Source organism: Vanellus vanellus (genome assembly GCF_965231255.1).
Source record: "Vanellus vanellus genome assembly, chromosome: 18".
In the NCBI taxonomy this organism is placed as follows: domain Eukaryota; kingdom Metazoa; phylum Chordata; class Aves; order Charadriiformes; family Charadriidae; genus Vanellus; species Vanellus vanellus.
The window spans coordinates 6,645,605-6,664,992 of record NC_138923.1 but is presented as its reverse complement, the minus strand read 5'-3'; the positions used below and the strand labels follow the sequence as shown (position 1 = coordinate 6,664,992).

At 43.8% G+C, this 19,388-nt stretch overlaps 1 protein-coding gene across 1 annotated transcript; it reads right to left on the bottom strand.

Moving 5' to 3' along the window:
* Nucleotides 1-6: 6 nt before the first annotated feature.
* Nucleotides 7-18,262, bottom strand: LRRC8A (leucine rich repeat containing 8 VRAC subunit A). Its single transcript, XM_082492756.1, has 3 exons — nucleotides 17,840-18,262; nucleotides 5,570-7,733; nucleotides 7-2,172 (listed from the first exon to the last, which is right to left on the bottom strand). Exons 2-3 carry the CDS (start codon nucleotides 7,724-7,726, stop codon nucleotides 1,897-1,899), a joined length of 2,433 nt encoding a protein of 810 aa, XP_082348882.1. The 5' UTR covers nucleotides 7,727-7,733; nucleotides 17,840-18,262; the 3' UTR covers nucleotides 7-1,896.
* Between the last annotated feature and the right edge of the window lie 1,126 nt (nucleotides 18,263-19,388).

Below are 19,388 nucleotides of genomic sequence, written 5' to 3'. Positions count from 1 at the left end.
GGATTTTAATGTAGCTTTATTTAAGCATCTGAGCATCAACAAATCCAGAGCCCGGTTAACATTGTTCATGGTTTCAGCATGTTTAGTGTATATAATTCATATCTTACACCTGATGAAGAAAGCCACAGCACGCATTATTGCCCCAACATCCAAGGGATCCCCATGATTTCCTAAGCCAGGGTACTGACTAACAGCTTGCCAGGACCCACTTTGGAGATGGCTGTAGCTTCCCCCTTTCGTACACATGGGAGGCCTCCAAACTTTTCATGCCTCAGCTTGCAGCACTCCACCCTGGAGCCAACCTGTTGGTCTGATGCAGAGTATTACAACCAGGACCTGCAGGTCCTTGAGCCTCCTGTTCCTTCTGATAGAAAAGAGCAGACTTAGGGTGTATTGTAGGCACGCCTTAACCATCCCACCTTGAGGACATGATTATCAGTAGCTATTACAAATTATCTACCTCCCACAGTGCAGAAGGTTGGGTTTTTTGTCAAAAAAATACCGAACAGGTCAGATTTGTTTCAGTAAAGACTGCTCTGTTCCAGGGATCTAGAGGAGCTCAGTCTGTGGAGGATTCTCATACTGCTCCTTAACACTGAGGGAATGTAAAGGGGAAGAAATAGGAGGGTGGGTTTCTTTTCCAGCACCAAATTCAATCAGCTTTAGTATCTTATTTAGGTCAAGAGGTGTAACAGGAACTGACAGCTGTTAAAGTGAGGAGGACAACAGAAAAGAACAATCAAGCAGCTCTGTAGACTGCGTTCGTTCGTGAAAAACACTGGCAAAGCATCTAACAACTTAAGGGGGGGTGGGTGGGCAAGAGGTGCAGAGGAAACCTGAGTGTTCCTTTTTACTAACACCACCAACCCCAGGAGACACCCCGACACACTGGCCAGTTTGATTTGGTACATGATCATATTTGATATGTGACAAAATACTAGGAATTTAAAAGTAGCTTAAAAACTTTAAAAGCCAGATCCTGAAGCAACTCAATGCTTCTGGGAGAGACAGTCCGACTGCTTTTTATCCAGATCTTTCTCCCACTTGCACTATAACCATCCATTTCTGAACAGGCTAAAGCTCTGGAGTTATGTCAGACAGCGCCTCCAGCACATCAGCTGGAGAAGGAGGCTATGTGATCTACCCATCAGCACAAGTGACTTGAAACTGTTAAAATAGTGCAATCTTAAATGAGCAGGTAGAGTTTGAGGGGGTTTGGTTCCTTCTCCAGAGGTGGAGAAGGTATAGAGTGCAAAGGGGAAAGACAATTAGTAAAAAAAAAAAAAGATCCTGCATTCAAGCTCATGTTTGAAATAAACTTATCCCCCAAATCCTAATGCCAGCATCTAGATAAAATCAGCTGTCTGTATCCTATCCCACCCCACTGTGGGGCCTCACTGACTGAATCTCCAAGTCAGAGGACAACAGTACCAGGTGTCACAGAAAGAGATGGAGGTTCAAGAGTTTTCCTAGTCTCTTGATCTTTGCCTGCAGGACACTGGACACTCTCAGTCCCCGACATGTATAAGCCCCATTTGGAGCAATGCAGCAACCCCCACATTTAATTTTCTCCTCCATTCAAAGGTCGTTTCTTCTCACCAGCACCATCCACCTCACCCCACCTCCTTTCCAGAAGGACAGCAACACCTCTTACTCCCACTGGCCCTTGCTCAGAGGCCAACTAATCTGTCTTGATCCTCATCCTGATCCCAAGCTTCCCCTATCCTGCATCTGAGGCAAGAAGCTGCCTCATTCAGAGTCATGTCTGTTCAGGGACTCCTTGGCTAGTCCGGTAGTGATCGCAGTGGAGAACGGGGAGGATCTGGGGAAAAGGGGACTGGAATGGCCTTTTGTTTCCTTCTAGTTGGTCAGAGGCTTTTCCTTTTTTTCAGAGGGTCAAGCCTGTTCTTTGTCTGCCCTCCACAGCCGCTCTTTGACTTCCAAGGGCAATGTGTTGAACAGGTCCTCCTCTACCACAAGCCCAGTGCGTTTCAGCAGAGGACATTCTCCCAGCTCCACAGGCAGGCACTCCAAGCGGTTCCCTCGTAGCTCTATCTGTGACAGATTTGTCAGCTCTCCAACCCGGGATGGAAGTGACTGCAGCACATTGTTTCCCAGGTTCAAGGTTCTCAGCTTCCTGCACTGGAACAGCTCTGGTGGGAGACTTTCAATCTGAAAAAAATAAATCATAGGCAAAGTCAACAGCAAACTGGACATCTGCTCATAAGAGACCAACAAGCCCACACAATGCTTCAAGGTTTACAGAGCACTTGCTTTTGAGCATCCACTTCTCCCTTAATTGAGCTCCTGCTTTCCACCATAAGGACTGTTCCCAAAGTAAAAGTCATTACACCATGACTGTATGGATTCCTCCTTCAGACACTGTATTAGTTACAAAAGATCACCAATGGCAATGGCTAAAGCAGAAGACATCACTAAAGATGGGATTAGAGGACCAGAAACCTGCTCACAGCAGGCCTATGCTGTCACGTGTTCCCATCAGTATTAGCGTCTTTCCAACCCAAACCCTTTATACCATCACTGGATCATAGCTCGTTTGCTTTAGGTAGCCATTGCACAATTGGCATTATACTGAACACCATAAAGACTGGATTTAGTTAAGACTCCTAGTTTTGCTGTAATAAGAGCAGAGGCTATGTAGGTATGGTCTCCAGGCCCTGAGAACTGGGACTATTCTTCCATCATTTCTGTAGGGTTTTGAAATGTTGCAAGGACTTTCCAGGCTCCAAAGTACAGGGTTTGACAGTGCCAAAATGCAACAAAACAAAAGAAAAAAAAAAAAAAAAAAGAAGCCACCAGCTGTTAGCTTTCCCACCACCACCTTCATGTATCCATGAGTCACTAATTTAGTAAGTCTTATTTCTATTAAACCCTTTTAATAGTCCCATCCTCCCAAAGAATTTCTAGGAAAATAATATGGATAAGGTTTAACAAACACTAGGCTATGAACTAAACATAGCAATTAAGTATTCTCCCCTTAATTCAAAGTCTCATCTTGGAGGCTTTCATTTGCCTTTAAATGCAACCATGTCCTTGTCAAAATTTAAATTTTGCATGATATCATTCACTGCTAAATTTGACTGTAATCAGTTCTGAATGAGATGGGAGTCCAAGGAAAAGACAGGGCAAGACCAGATCAATGAAAAGTTCAATTCAGTCATTGTTACTGGTACTGTCGAGTGTTTTGCAAACAGCAACGTGCAAGCAAATGATCAGACTCTTGAAAATTATAATAGTGTTATTTAAGGGACAAGTATCAGTTTAGGAAGGAAGTAATGTGCTATAGTACAGCCTGCTTCCCACCATGGTACATGGGTACCAGCCAATTCCAGAAGTGTCTATTTGCTAAGACCTATGAGCTAAGAGAAGACATTTAAGATAATTCCTGGCCTAGGGAAATGCCAGCCTACCCGTCCTTGTGTTTTTTGCTGTCACTGTTTACTGTAAGTAACCAGGCTGGCAGAGCCCCAGGGCAACTGTGGCCTTACCCAGGCACCTGCAGAAGATACAAACAGCTTAGCTGTTTCACTGGGTCCTCGCCACCTTTTGCTTCAGAACACACTGGAAGAAAGGCTGCTCCAGCCTTCCTGTTGCATTAGCGTTTTTGGTTGTTTTTTTTTTTTTTTTTTTTTTTTTTTTTCCAGAGAAATGGGTGGTGTCATACTGTGCTGCAGAAAATGGACCTGCCTCTAACTCCTTTTCATCCAAGAGAGGCTCCACCCCAGGACTGCAGAGGATACACTGCAGATTAACCCTGAGGAAGCTGTGCTAGGAAGGTTGCCAGAAGACAAATGGTACAGAATTATCCGAGTTCTGAACAGTAGCTTAAGAATCTTTAAAACTCCCTCATCTTTGCTTAATGCCATTCTCAGAAACTGCCCATATCAGCCCTGCTTGCCTCAAGGAAATATTTTGCCTTTTAACTTAATAGGAAATGATGTGTGCATACCACAGTGTTTATCAGAGCTCAAGCCACCCATATAAACAGATGCACAGCCACCCAGTCTGTTAGTGCTGGGAAATCTGAACGAGCAGCTATTAAACTGGGAGAGCTGAATGGGCTGCTGCATGTCTGCCATTACCTTTGAGCGGCACAACACAGACTTGAACTTTCAGACACTAACTTCAAAATGCTGGCTGGAGTTTTAGGAACCCTGTTTAACACTGAACTGCACGAGCAATTAAATACTTGATTTGAGGGCATTTCCCCCATGAAAAGCCAAACCATACCAGAGCTGCTCGCTCTGCTTCTCACAGGTAATTTGAGAGAGTTCAGTTATGAACACATCTTGCCAGTAGCCGCAAGGATCTTGATACAACGGCAAAAACTAGGACTGCTCCAGGACAATTCTACTGCATATTCCTAGAAGAACCCAGAAGCCACTAATTAGATCTGTCTGCAATCTGTAGTTATGTTAGAGCCTTTTGCAACTTCAGGTGGTAATAAACTCCAAGAGAAAAAGAGCCTCTTGGGAATTTGCAGATAGAATGAATGAAAGCTTCAACAAGACATTCAGCTCAGCACACCAGTCTGTGCAGTCACACGCTGATCTTTGTGATACACGGTAAATGAAGCCTCCTTAAGTCCAAACACAACAACAAAGATTCAGGAAAACACAAGTACTGTTTGCTTTCAGCAAATAAATGACCTCCAACACAAGCCAAGAAATAACTTGTGGTAATCAGGCAGCATAGCACACTTGGTCATCCCCTCTAACCTGCCCTGCACTTAGACCTAACCTATCTGGGATTACACAAGAAAACCCACAGCCATCAAGCTGAGGCATAAGAAGGTGCCATCAAGGTTCCTCCCCCTCCAAATTGCCACAGTTCACACTTTCACATCTGACTGCCAACTGCTAACCCGGTTTAGTTCACTCTGCCCCAAGTAAGGACACTGCTGAAGATTGCTCTGCTCTCTCCAAAGTCACCTTTTTGGAACAAGACACTGCATTTAAAAAGTGAGATCTTAAGAACCATTTTTCATAAGCCTGTCCATATCCAGCTTCTCACAGAAAGTGCATGCTCACAAGAGTGAGTATTCCCTGGAAATGCGAAGTACTATAAGCAAAGCTGGAAGCCACACACACATACATGTCCTAGATGGCTGCTGCCCTAGTGTATGTACATGGCTGAAGTGCATAGGCTTAAGTGCATAGTTCTAGATTAAGACTACAGTTTCTCAGATCTCCATTTTAAGCCCAAAACTGATGTCAAGCTAGAAACTAGAAGCTTCCAACTGCAGAGAAACAACTGACAGGCAGGATTTCTAAGCAGCTTCCAATCACCACTTATAATCAGTCTCACTGTTAAGAGAGGAAACGCTACAGAACAAGGGCTGTTCTAAGACAGGCTTGCCCCTGGAGTTATTTGCAATGTTTTGCCTTAGATAAACCCCTCAGAGAGAAACAAAAGCTTGAGAATTTAAATAGAATGCCAGTGCCAGGAGTATTTCACACACCATTGTAGCGTGTTTAATCACACAGATAACAGAAGTGCCAGAGTTACTTTTACTCATGAAGGCACGCTCAGCTCCTTGCTCACTTACCCTGTTGGCTGTCACAGCTAGGTTCTGCAGGTTTTGAAGAAGTCCAACGTCTGGTGGTATGGAAGTTAGGTTGTTGTGGCTGAGATCCAAATACCGAAGTTTTCGGCAATAGAAGAGCTGGGTAGGGATCTTTTCTATCTTGTTACGATTCAGGTAAAGGCGTTCTAAATTGGTTAGGTTACCTATTTGCATGGGGATGTAGGCAATGTGGTTGTACCACAATTTAAGGCAAGTGAGACGATGTAAGTGCTGGAAGCTGATGATTTCCTCAATGGTCTTTAGGTTATTGTCCTTCAGGTCTATCTCCTGCAGATTGTGGAGGCTAAATATAGAGTGAGGAATGCGTTCCAAGTCACAACGGATCAGCTCAAGCTCTGTCAAGTTAACCATTTTCTTAAGGCTGTTGAGAACAATGAGTTTGGTGCCCTCATTGTTGATGGAAAGCTTCTGAAGATGCACACCAACATCTGTCACCACCTGTGGCAGCTTGGTGAGGTTACTCTTCAACCTTAACACTTTCAGCCTCTTCAGCTCCCTCAATCCATCTATCACAATGTACCGGTTGTTTTCAGCACTCAAATTCCCAGTCAGATGAAGCTCCTCTAGTGTCTTCAGGCTATAAATCCAAAGAGGAATCTCCTTGATGTCCGTGAACTTGATGTGGAGAGACTTCAAATTCTCCCTTAAGAAGGCAAGGGCTGGAGCCTCAATTTTGGCAGCTGTGTGGTAAAGCCACAGTTCCTTAAGGCTGGTGAGCTGAGCAATGCTTGGGGGAATAGTGACATCAGGGATAAGCTCCAGCTTCAAGACCTCCAGCTCAATGAGGTCAAAGACCGTGTCAGGAATGCCACTCAACATGAAGAGATGCAGTTCCAGCTTATCCTGTGAGTTCTTGGTGATCCTCTGGCGCAGCTTCTCCAAAGTCCATTCATTGTTGAGGTTCAGCTGCCGCAGTTTGTTCTCACTCACCTCCGACAAAAAGACAGCAAAGCGCTTCGAGTACAGGGGGTCATACTGATCTATCAGATGGAGCATAAAAGCAAAGTCATTTTTCACATCAGGAATGTCACTGTAACTGCTCTCCTCCCGGATGGACTCAAAGGAGTATTTCTTGAGTGATCGCCTCAGCATCCACCAGAGCGTATACATGCAGATAAAGCCATAGAATATCACCAAACTGATGTAGAAAGATGCCAAGATTTTGAAGAGAGTGGCCAAAGGATGAGCACAGCGGTACATCCTGTAGCCAGTCAAGCTCTCAATGTCCACTTTACAGTCAACGTCAAATGTTATGTTGTTGACATAGTAAACAGTATAGCAGATGATCAGAATGAACTTGATCACTTTGATGATGGTCTGTCTCATATACAGGCGATAAACTATATCTCCCTCTTCCACATGTGTGCGGAACTTTTTCACTTTCTCAAAGAGCGCTTTGGCCTGTTCACCTTCCTTTTTGTCCAAGACACCAGTCTCAGACCGGTCCACAATCCCTTGCTCAATTCGAGACTTTGTTCTCTGCAGCATGGGAACAGTGGCTTCCACATCCTCACTGACTGTGGAGGACTTCTTGTCCATGGAGCCATTCATTTTCCCAAATGCTGGCTTGGTATCACTCTCTTCCACCACTGTCTCAGATAATGCCCTCGTTGTCCACGGAGAGTCAAAACACTTAAGCAAAATAGACACAAAATGCTCCAGCTTGGAGCTGGTCCTTGGGAATTTGAACCAGAAGTTGCTACAAGCCAGGAAGATGAGAGTATGTAGCAGCACCAGATAAGGAAAATACTTGGCAAACCAGTGAAGACGGTTCTCATAACATACTGCATCCACATAGTTATACTGGTGCCGGTCCAAATCATATCGGATCCCTGTAGGCCCTGTATCAGTAGAGGGAACAAGACTAGAATTATAATAGGTACGCTCCGGGGTTGCGGCTGTCCAACCTCTGACTGAATCATTGCAAGAGTCTTTGGTAACCCATTTGCAGGGCAAACAAATCATTTTGTCCTGGGTGACCTGAAGCGTTCCTCCAAACACTGCAATCATCAGCATCACTATGGAAATGTAGTCTGTGAAGACGTCCCACCATGGCTTCAGGATGCGGTATGCTGGCTGAGTGTCAGCAAAGTAGCGCAATTCAGTGACTGGAATCATGATTCACCTGCAAGGAAACCAGAAGCAGGCATTACTAGCTTAAACTGTTTTGTTCTGTTTTTCAAGAGGGCATTGGGAAACTCATGTTTTGCTGTGCCAGTGCTTAAGACTGGAATTAGCTGAGGTCCAATTTCAAGTCACTTTGAGACAACTGAATGAGGCTTCCTGTGAGTAATTAGGTACAGCTGAGACTGTGAAGTTAGTTTGTTGCTGTCTTCCCTAACAGATGAATTGTCACAAAACATCAGAACTGGTACTTATCATTAGCAGTCTATGGGGCGAGATGTTCACACTTAAAAGAAAGCTCACAGGACAGACTTAAACCACCTCAGCCAGACCAGTTTTTGGAAGGGAAATAAAATCTAGGGATTTTATTTCAGGGATGGAGTTTGCCAGCACCGTTAGAAGTGATAAAACCGACAGACAGAGCATAATTGTTTTGAGTTTGTTACTATTTTTACAGAGCTAGAAAATAGTAACTCTGCATTTGTGTGGTTCTCAAACTGCAGGGCAAGGAAGAGGATTTACATACAATACAGCTGTATTTCTAGAACGACTTCATTGACATAACTCAACATTGCCTTGATAAAGAAAGCTGGAAAAGAGAACTAAGTTGCCTGATATCATGACTTTTCCTTCCATGTAAGTAGTTTTGGCTTCCCCCCTTTGCATTAATTCCCCAAGGAAAGATTAGTTACTTGCCCTCTAATAGATTCAGTACCAAAATCCTGTAACAGCTGCTCTTTGTCTTATTTACTTCAGAAGTAGAGGAAGGGGGAAGCATACTTAAGAGAAGAATTCACTTCCCTGACCTACCACTCCCACCTCAAGTTCATCTCAGCTGGGATTTAAGAGTCACAAAGGAAATCAAAAGGTTCTGGGAAGTAGAGGCCTTATGGAAGTGCTTGTTCTGTCCTTCAGACTTCCAGATGAAACTTCAAATACATTCTCCAAAAAGCCATAGAAAGCCCAGAAGCCTGACTGATTCTTGGATAACTGAGCTCACAAAGCTCCCTTATCTGACAGGCAACACAAAGAACATGAAGTCATTGTAATTTGTTCTAACGACAGTGAAAAAGCAGTAATATCACATCATACTTGATAGTGAAGTTCAGGAGTAGGACAAGCACTAATCTTTCAGTCATTTTGAAACTCCCATGAATTCAATTGCAAAGGAGGAAGAAAAAAAAAGAAAAAAATTACTCATGGTTCCCCAAGCCATAAGATATCATTTTTACAGACAGTCCCAACAAGTCCTGGGGGACTGCAGGGTCAGCAGCAGATTTCTGTATACCACTGGCTGGGACATAGCTTTCTTTGACAAGCGGAGTGCCCACATCACCTGCTTTGGTAGATTTTAAGTTTGTATTTAAAATGAATTTCCAGCATAGACCTGCAAAGGAAGCCCTTCCTAATATGAACTGAAAAAGCACCACATTCCCTAGAGACACTAAATACAGAACTCTTCCCTGCTTTTCTGCTTACAACAATAAATGGTAAAAGGCCAGCTTTGACCTAGTGCTACTTGGGAAAGCTACAAGAAACTAGAGGTGGTAGATTGAAAGATGGCAGCCATCCCAAAAGAAGTGTTTGCCCTTCTGCCCATCCAGTTCCAATACTACATTAGCCCATCACAAAAGACAGTCTGAAGTAACTACATGCAAATTTTTGGGGGGAGGAAAAGGAGCAGGGAATTTTGAGACAAAATGGCAATACCTGTTTCAGAAGTTCAGCAGAACAAGGCAGAACAGAAAATCTATTTATTTATCAACCAGTAAACTCATGCAATCCTGGCAAAGGATGCAGAAACAAGGGAAGAAAACAGCCATGAACAGCACTGTTAGAAGAAAGTACTGTCCTGTTAGACTGCAGAGCACTATTGAAGTGGCTGGCATGCCTCTGGAGAAGGGACTGCATTGAGCAGATTAGGGCAAGAGGATTACACATTCATAGGGAGAGGGAAGAACAGGCAAAACTGAACATCTTCTGAACAGCACCTGAGCAGCTAGAATAAGAGGAGTGACAAAGTGTTCAGAGCCCCCCTCCGAGTCCTGTTACTAGCTTGCTTCAAGGCCTTGGCAAGGCATTTCAGCCATGCCTCAGCTTCCACCACAGGGAGAAGAGAGTCCATTTGCAATACACATTTGAGAAGAGCCGTCTGTGGCATAATACAGAAACACCAATTCCAGGATAGAACAGGGTACAGAAGTTTTCTTTACACCTCCTCCACTCCATAACACCTCAGAGCCAGTAGTTAAAACAGCTGCCTGAATCAGTTCCTGGTGATGTGTGTCTCTTCAGTTTGTCTACACAGACAAGAAAATTCAGAGTCAAACCCCATTTTATATTGTCTGCAAGACAATCTATAGCTCTGACAGAGGCCTTTAATCACTACTGACAGAAGCCTTATACTATCCCAGGCCCCCTACCCATCCATTCCTTCCTTCCTCAGAAGCACCAAAATGGGATATTTACCTGATTATTTTTGTCCCTTTTTTGTTCAGTTGCTTTGGGGTTTTTTTTGTTTGTTTGTTTTTTGTTAGGACCCCTACTACACCAGGTTAGGAAAGCAAGACAATTAATAGAGAAACCAGGAGGTTCAGCTACTGAAAGGTTTGAGTGCCAGGGCAGGACTGCTGACACACTGCCCTTCCACAAGGAAAAACAAACAAGACAAGAACACACATGCCCTCCCTGTCACCCTTTGCATCCCTCCCACCATAATCAGACTTAGGGAGCAGAGTCCTGCACTTCTACAGTTCAAATAAGGGAAAGCCTGGAAAGCTTTGCAAAAGGGGAACATCAAAAGCTACTGCAGTTATCTTCTGGAACAGTTAACTTTGACATGACTTAGCTTCTGAAATCCAACTATGCTTGCAGGCGAGTACAGCTTCAGTTCTACCTGACTCCTAAGCCAGCAGGGGCTTTGAGAGCCAGAAGTCTCACTACACACCCACCCTAAGGTTCCATGAGAGTGTGATGGAAAGCTTTTGTAGTGACTCCTCCTAAACTACATCTAAGAGGTAACACAAATGCTGCCATAACATTCCTTGCCCCGCAAAAGCGCTACGCAAGATCCTATTCCTCTTTTCTTTTCAGGAACATGCAGTGAAAACACTGATATTTTTCATAAAAGAACAGTTCCCTATTTAAACAGCTCCTTACTCCTCCTACCCCACACCAAGGAAAAAATTAATATATTTCTCTCTTTCCTTCTCTTGCCTGATACCACTTCTCCCCTTCCTCCGGTGCTTCATCACTCTTGGTAGGGAAACTTTTGCAGGAATTGTCAGGCCCTTCGTAACTATCCCTAGGAGGCTTATGAAACAGGGAAGATCTCTTTTCAGCAATTGAGGTCTCATGGCTAAGGCATTTTCAGACTTGAGCTGTAATGCTGGGTTGCTAGCTTCGCCCTATCCAGGAAACGCCTAATTTCTTCTCACAAGAAGTTAACTTTGTAGTCACTTTGATTTGTATCTCAAGATAGCTAGGAAGGAAACCAACAAGAAATGAGCATAGCAGTCTCCCTAATTCTATTTACCAGTTACATGGAGTAGGAAATCTCCCTTTACATTGTGCACCTACAATACAGATTGGAAAGAAAATAAAATCTGAGTGTCCCATGATAGTTTATTACAGCTCACTGTCAGCAATTAAACCCCAGTAGGGTGGAGCAGGAAATCTCCTACCTTCCAGTAACAATGACAGGGTCACTAGAGGAAGAAAAGGACATTCATAGCAAGTCCCTGCTCCTCCTGGCAGCAGTGTAGACCCTGTTCAAGTCCCAGAAGAACAACAATAAAACTAGGGGCCACCTTTACAGAAGCTGGAATTTGCCATGTCTTATCTAATCTTACTCCCAGCATCTGCAGTAAAAGGGAAAATTGCCCACCAAAGACTTAAGAAAGTAGGTGAGAAAGCTGCATCACTCCTCACCCAGATTTCCCATGCATGCAATCCATTTCTAGCTCCTGAAAGACAGGATCAAGATGAGAAAGTAATTTTTATTTTGTGGACTCCATTTTGTAATCATTTTAGAATGCAATTCTTGTTGCAACACTCTCCCTTCTGGATTAGAGCAAGCAGTTTCACTGCTGAGGTTGATGACAACAGCAGACTAATTCTGAGAATTCAGGTTCTCAGGGGCCATCTCTGTCACTTGACGCTCCCCTGCACACTTCGGATTCTGCCCATAGGGACTGCAATTCCAACCACTATATAGAAACCAAGCAAGTAGCTGGAACACAGACTGTCCCAACAAGTACATGGGCAGCAGAATACAATGATTTAGATGGAGGATATTATTCTGGCATAAGAGTAGGAACAATCCTTGCATGAAGACAGCTGGCCAAAAATAAAGTTACCTCATTGCGACCAAGACCAGACCAAGCTCCACAGGACCAGCAGGCAGACTGCAGAGATCTCAAGCTTCTGCTCTTTTCAGAAGTTGAACACCAGCGTGCTTTGTCAGCAGGAAAAGTGTTTACTGTGAAGACACTGCATTTGCTAGGTCACTTCTGTCATGCAGCCTCACTGAAGGCTGAGAACAGAACACATGAACTGAGTGAAGGAGTTTTATAAACAGGAACAGTCATAACTGGAAAGGAAGTACTGTGTCAGAGCAGGCTTGGAGAAGAGGGAGATGAGTTCCTTCATATATACTTCAAGTTGCAAAACTTTCCACTTGGAGCTCAGAAACAGGTGATTTGCTTACAGTATAGTTAACTCTGCCACATGGAAGGCATCGAAACTGAGATTTTGAAAGACTGCTTTATTTAAATGTAAAGGCAAGTTGATTTCACTAAACCTGCATAAGCAATAGGTAGGAACATCTCTGACTAAACTGTCAACTTATCAGAAGCATAAGGAAGTTAGTTTTCCAAGGGTATAATTAAATAGGCAGGCTTTAGGTATTGCACACTGAAGAAAAAAAAAGAAGTCTTACAAGTATGTCTCAGGTGTTTCAGCTTTTGCATTCTACAATGCTGTCCTAGCTACCACACAGTCCCTGAGCTGTCCCTCACTCCCCAAGAAATGACTTTAACTTTGAGGGTTTCAGCTACACCAAAGCAGCACTACTTTGAACACTATAATTCATATTCAACATAGAACAACCCCAGGACAGTTTATAACAGCAACATGTGAGATTGTACAGGGAAAGATCTGTATGCTAAAGCCTCATTATCACACAGCAGGATCAATCCAGCCTAAATAAATACACTCCTGAAATCTTTGCACATACCACATTTAGATACTACATACCTCTTCAGCGCCTACAGATTCACCTGGATCCAAGTTTGTACCCCACCATAAACTCCTTTTGCCAGATGACCATCCCTGCCTCAGCCTGCTGGGCACCCATCTACTATGCGCAGCACAGCCTCACCGTTAACGCTGAGCAGGCTGATACAACAGAAGAAACAGCAGTTTCAGACTTACATAACCAGCCTGCCAAACCTACCCAGACTTCAGCCAACCATAAGCATCACCAAGTACTAATCCTATGTTTTACTAGACACACCTGGGGGAGAAAGATAATCACTCATGTTAGAAGAACAGGGACATTCTGAGCACACCACACCTAAATAGTAAAACCACTCAGAAACAAGATTAAGCATATCTGGCCAACAGAGACATCATAAAGCAGCATGTACCTCACTAGATAAAGGCTGACAGAGCTGAGAGCATGAATGCTTTCCACAAAGCCCAGGATCCCTGTGATATTTAACAAGTTCAAGGTATTAACAGAGCAACTTCTGCAGACGCAAACATCCTCCGATTTGGACAATTCCTCTATCCAAAACCACCCAACCTAAACAAGTGAAGACTAAGTTATTGTTGACAGACACCTGGCTGAGCAGTGCTTGAAATTCCTGCCTGCAACTGCTGGCCAGCATACCCAGCTAGGGACAAAGTGGACAGAAACAACATCGCTGTTCTGTTTCACTGGCTAGTTTGTCAGCTTGACTCAATTTGCTGAATACTTTATCCAGCCTCCCCTTTCCTCCTTTCTGTTGGCCTTTCTGTTACTAATGGAGCCACTGGCAAAATAGAACTACACACAAGATCTCATGACATCCACAAGAATTTAAGTTTCCACTCCTTACTTCCAGGACCTCCCTGATTTCCCTCCTCACCTTTAGTGGCATGCAGCTTCCAAGCGAGACGGTCTCATAATACAGGTTTAGATAAGTAGACATGGATGCATTGTATGATGCATCTTCTAAATCTTTAGTTTCTACTACACGTTCTTAATTTTCATTGGATTTCCTTGTAAGATCGTGGACTGCAAAGCACTGCTGACAGAATTTCTTACTTCTCAGAAGCCCAGAGAAAGAGGGAGTTGTTCATGTGCCAACAGCATCAGAGGTAGACAAGGGAAAGAAAAACCTTGATGCTGTTAATGCTATAGCCCTGATTATTGACGAGCTACAACATGTTACAATAAGTTCTCAACAGAGCAGAGCTTCCCTCCCCAGCATGCTGCCACCTGAAATCCTAAAGAAGGGCATGACACAGAGCTCTTTGTTCAAAAACCAGGAAATGTAAGAGCTTTGCTGGTCAGAAATGGGACAGGGAATTTACATGTCTCCTCCCCCACATTTATTAGGTCCAGAATTAAAAGAACAAAAGGAGGCTGAAACAGAGCTGGTTTAAGGCACCCCTCAGAAAACCTCCCAAACACAAGGACAGCCACATGATCAACTGGAAAAGTCCAAGACATGAGATGGAACAACTCAAGTGATTTTGTCCTTTGCTGTTCAGAAATAAACAGCAGTGAAGCCAGATGCCAAAACCCTGACCAGCAAACTGTTATCCCTACAGCTGGCCCTTTCTGCATTAAAAAAAAAAAAAAAAAATCCCTCGTGGGACAAAATGTATTCTGAGACAAAGAAGTGATCATGTGAAGTTTAAGGGTCATTTATCAATCAGACTAGCTGATAGAGTACTGGAAACAGCAGCTGCCAGAACTTACACTCTTCACTTAGTGAAACAGCCAGTGAACTCAACACTAACAGCAAGGTAAGTTGGTTTTCACACAACCATCCAGCAGCTGTATGCAACATTCAGCCGCACCCAAGCCAGAAGACACAGCAGGATGAAGTGAACCGACTGGGTCACAACATCTTTACTGAAGCGCATGGAATAAGAATAAACTACCTATACTATGAATAGCACTTTATCATCTTTACAGCTACCCCTTAGTGGGCTCTTCCTGTCATATGCAGGACTGACATTCTTTTCTTAACAGCATAGTGCAACAGCTCCTGTTTACCATCACACAAACAAGCCTGTCCTAACAAGTACAGGGAAGAACATCTGCACTATCAGAACAATCGAAACCAGAGACCTGGCTTGGCCTGCCACATTTTCTGACAGTATTTTGCCCCAGCTGCACAGAATTGAACATATTCTGAAGTTATCAGCATCACTGACACTCGGAGCGGGGACTGTATGTGGTGCCATACAGCTATGTAAATTTATGTGCTATCAGATGACTCGCAACAGTGATGCAAACCAGATAAAAATGTCTGTCTCAGCTTATAAATTACGACTGTACATGGTCACAGGCTTCCTACCCAAAATTAATTTTTTCTTTGCCATAAAAAAGATGCTTCAAGGATAGGGTATTGGAGCTTGCCTTGGAGAAGCACAACTGCCTTATTCCAACAGGACACTATGAAACACTCCCTTGTACTGACTAATGCAAGTGAATAAATTAACTCCAACTACTGAAGATAGACAGACAGCAACAGCGTTAACTTGTAACAACCAGTACAGCTTCAAGCACCCCATCAGCTGTGGGAGAAATGCTGAAGAGCCTTATTTCCAGCATTGAGAAGAGTCTGACAAGAAAAGGTAACCAACTGTTTTCAGCCAAAGACAGAAATGGTGGACAGAGCAGAGATTTGACATACCTAACAACAGATTAAGAAATCCAGAGACTAGATTCAAAAGAAGTAGAAACTTTTAAGCAAGGATAATCTTGTTGACAGACTGTCACAACATGCACAAATCCATGGGTGTTGCCACAGCTGTTTTCAGGCTCAAAGAGACAAGGCAGTTAAGATGAAAGAAGATGCAGATAAGAGCAAAGCAAGATAATCAGACATCAGCACAATAATATTTAGCCTCAGTCTGAGGGAAGAAGAGGATTCACTTATTCACCATACCCTATAAGCCCTGCCTCCAGTACCATTAACTTCAAAACAGTGAGTATGACTTCCAGCTCAGCACATCTGCTGACTGCAATAGTCAATTTATAAGGGACTGGCCATCTAACCTTTGATCACCAAGATCTGATAAAACCAAGACTCTAAAGGAGAGCATATTAACTAGTCCAGTACACAGCTTTACAAAGGCAGGTCATAGCTAGAGAAGCAGCTTGAAAATTTGTTACAAAAGAGGAGCTTTGGGAATTGCCAAGGTAATTTTATAGCAAATGTTAACAATGATTAGTACACAAGGAGAAGGGAGCGCTATTATTTCAGCAGGGAGGTCACGACTGAATAGCTTTTAGTTTCAAATGCAGTTTCATAGCAGCAGGAGGAGCACATATAATCCAGCTATATGAGCTGGATTTCAAGTCGCAATACAAAATACATGCACCACATCAACAGCTTAAGGAAAAAGCTGCTTGGAAGCATTCAAGATATGCTCTTCAAAGCATATAGACTGTTAAGCGCCTGTTCAGTATTAGTGTGCGTATCCAGAACTGAGGCGATTCTTAGAAAAAAAAAAAAAAACGCACAAAGGAGGCTCACCACAGTGCAGCTGAATGTTAATTTTTAATCATTACCAAAACAATAGCTATACATCCCTCCCCCCCATTAAGTGGCCCCATACAAAACTCCTAAACCCTTCTCCTCTGTGCTCCACCAGTACTCACCTGACATTGCAACTGTTTTCCTAGACACCAGTCAGGCTCAATTTAACATCAGAAGTGAGCTTCACTTCCTTTGTAAGTACTCTGAACAAAATCCTTCTTTAGAACGTGAAAGAATTACATGAAGGCCTCTAAATAAGCCTGCTCCAAATCACATAGCCACAACACAATAATTTATACATTTGACCTCCACTGCTTATTAAAAAAAAAAGTATCAGAGAGCCCCAAACCACACACCATCTTTCCAAATGCCTGAAGCATTTACTAGAATGTAATCAACTCTAAGCATTCCGTAAATCATCACTGGAAGGCTTCAGGCACTCCATATTTCAAACATGGAAACATTAGCTTTTAACACATGGCTTCTGGCATATTTTAAGGAAATATTAATGGACATTGCCTTTGACCTGCATGAATAAAGTTAGGGTTTCCAAATGCCGTGAGAGGATCAGTATGAAAAACAAATCAGTGAACTGCTGGAACATTAACCAGAACATGAGACAAGTCTTAGGGATACTTGTGTTCTGAGCTGCGAGATGTGCAGTATGTTGCTTCCAGAATACAGCCAACCTGGACCGCATTTCTTGTCTTGAAGATAAGCACAGAATTCTGCAATACCTTTCATCACTATCCTAGTGAAGAACCAAGGAAGCAGGGAGTTTCTTGCAACCAGTTTCTGTCATTGCCTAATTGACACCCACGTGGGTGACTAGCCAGTGCACTCAGCAGAGTTCACTGTGAACAATTGCCTAGGAGACGGCTATACAGCAATACAAACATCACCCTGCAGGAAAAGGAAGAGCACCTACCAAACTGAACAGATCTTGCTGCTTCTCAGCTGCATTCCTTTTAGGCAGCAGTCACCAAACCATTTACTGGACAGCCTTCAAATATTTCCTGTTTAGTGCAATGAGAAGTTGGGGTTTACGTGGCCAGGAGTTAGATGTATGGCTGAATAAATATAACAGTTATATTTCACTTTTGGCAACACTCAGTTCCTTTACTCTTTTTTCATCTTCAAGCTGACTAAGGTCTCACAGTTTAATTAGCATACCACCACTCTCCCCATATCACCCTCTAATCAACCACCTTTCCTACTTGCTTCTTACCAGTCATCTCATTACTGCCCTGTGCTTCGCAACTATGTTTAAGTAGTACCCTGGTCTTTTTTTTTTTTTTTTTTTTTGCTTTGCTTTACCACTTCAGAGTTGGCCTGTAGCCCTTACCCTGTAGCTGGGTTCTGCTATCTGCACTTCAGTTCTCTGTGCTGGAAGTAGATGATGTTCCTGTGTGCTGGATCCTGAGCAGGTGCTGAAGCGTTGCATTCCCCACACGCCATGGGAACAGCTTCCCTGAAATGAAACAGAGATTATCAGCAAAGAAAAGGGGATCAAGTTCACAGAGGGACATTGTTATATAAAAGCCTGGTAAAGGATATCCAAGAAGCAAGGAATAACTCAGAGGGTTACCAGGAACCAGAAAGAGACATCCTAATACCTAGAAAGACGGTACGAGTTCTAAGAGCTAACTAAAACTCTTAGGAGGAAGGAATCTACAACACCTGTTATTCAAACAGAAGTTACCAAAAAAGCTAGTGTTGCAGACCCAACCAAAGGAAATGCTGAATATTAATATTATAACTAAGCCTAACCTGGTATAGAGACAGATTAACCTCCTGAAGAAAGAGCACATTTTTCTTCAGATGAGAGAAGTGATCAATAGCTTTACTACCTACTTTCTAGTCTGAAAAGGTTGATTTTTATTTTTTTTTATTTTTTTTAATATTACCATCAGGAATATCTGAAAACGTAGACCATCTTCCTAACCACTCTGGATACAAGCAACTGTCCCCTCTCAACACATACCTACCAACATAAACCTTTTTAAAGTGGCAGCACTTTAGCACCATCAACAAGAATTACAACAGTGGTTTTTTTCTTGTTTCCTGAATGTCAGCATGGGGCATGGGAAAACAGACAAGGGAGCAGACCTAGGCTCCGAGCGGGATCTCAAGCCTCCAACCGCCTAGCTACGTAGGAGAGGACTGCAGAACTTCAGAAAGCATTTTGCCAACAACAGGGAAAAAAATGAAAAGGTACAGACATCGCTAGGGAAATAAATAAATAAATAACCCATACTGCTGAAGGTGTTGAATACGTTCCTCCTGATCCCAAAGTTACCAACCGGGCTGACAGATTCTGAAGCCACCCCCTCATAATCAAAGCTACTCTATTTTATCTGTGACAGACAAAGGAAAGGTTCAAAGGAGAGCACTCTCTGACCATCTCCCCCCACCTCCTCTCAGGCGGCGGCCTCAGCACCGACCCAACGCCGGGGCACCGCGGGGGCCGGCCCCGCACCAGCCCCGCCTGCCCGCCAGCCTGTCACACCACCTCAGGCTTCCAGAAAGAGAAAAGACATCCTCTATACGACATAAATTAAAAAAAAAAATAATTCACCCAGCTTCCGTCCGCAGCACCACTGCCAGGTAACGAATACAGGACTTCTCCCCCCTGCCGGGGAAGCGGGCCCCCCCGGAGGGACACCCCGCACACACACACACGGGACGGCCCGGCCCCGCCTCGCCCCACAGGCATAGAGGGGGACGGGACACCCACCTGCCCCCCGCCCCGGCTCCCCGCCAGACGCATGACAGGGCAGGGACGGCGGGGACACGAAGGAAACCAATTACCGCCGAATTAGTCAGCAAATCTTCCCGGCCCGCTCGGACGGTGCGAGGGGGGCAGCCCGGCGCTCTGGCCTCCCCTCAGGGCT

Coding starts and splice junctions, on each gene's coding strand:
- LRRC8A (XM_082492756.1), bottom strand. CDS start 7,726: ATGATTCCAGTCACTGAATTGCGCTACTTTGCTGACACTCAGCCAGCA. Junction 2,173..5,569: donor TAGCTGTGACAGCCAACAGG/GTAAGTGAGCAA, acceptor TATTTTTTTCAG/ATTGAAAGTCTCCCACCAGA.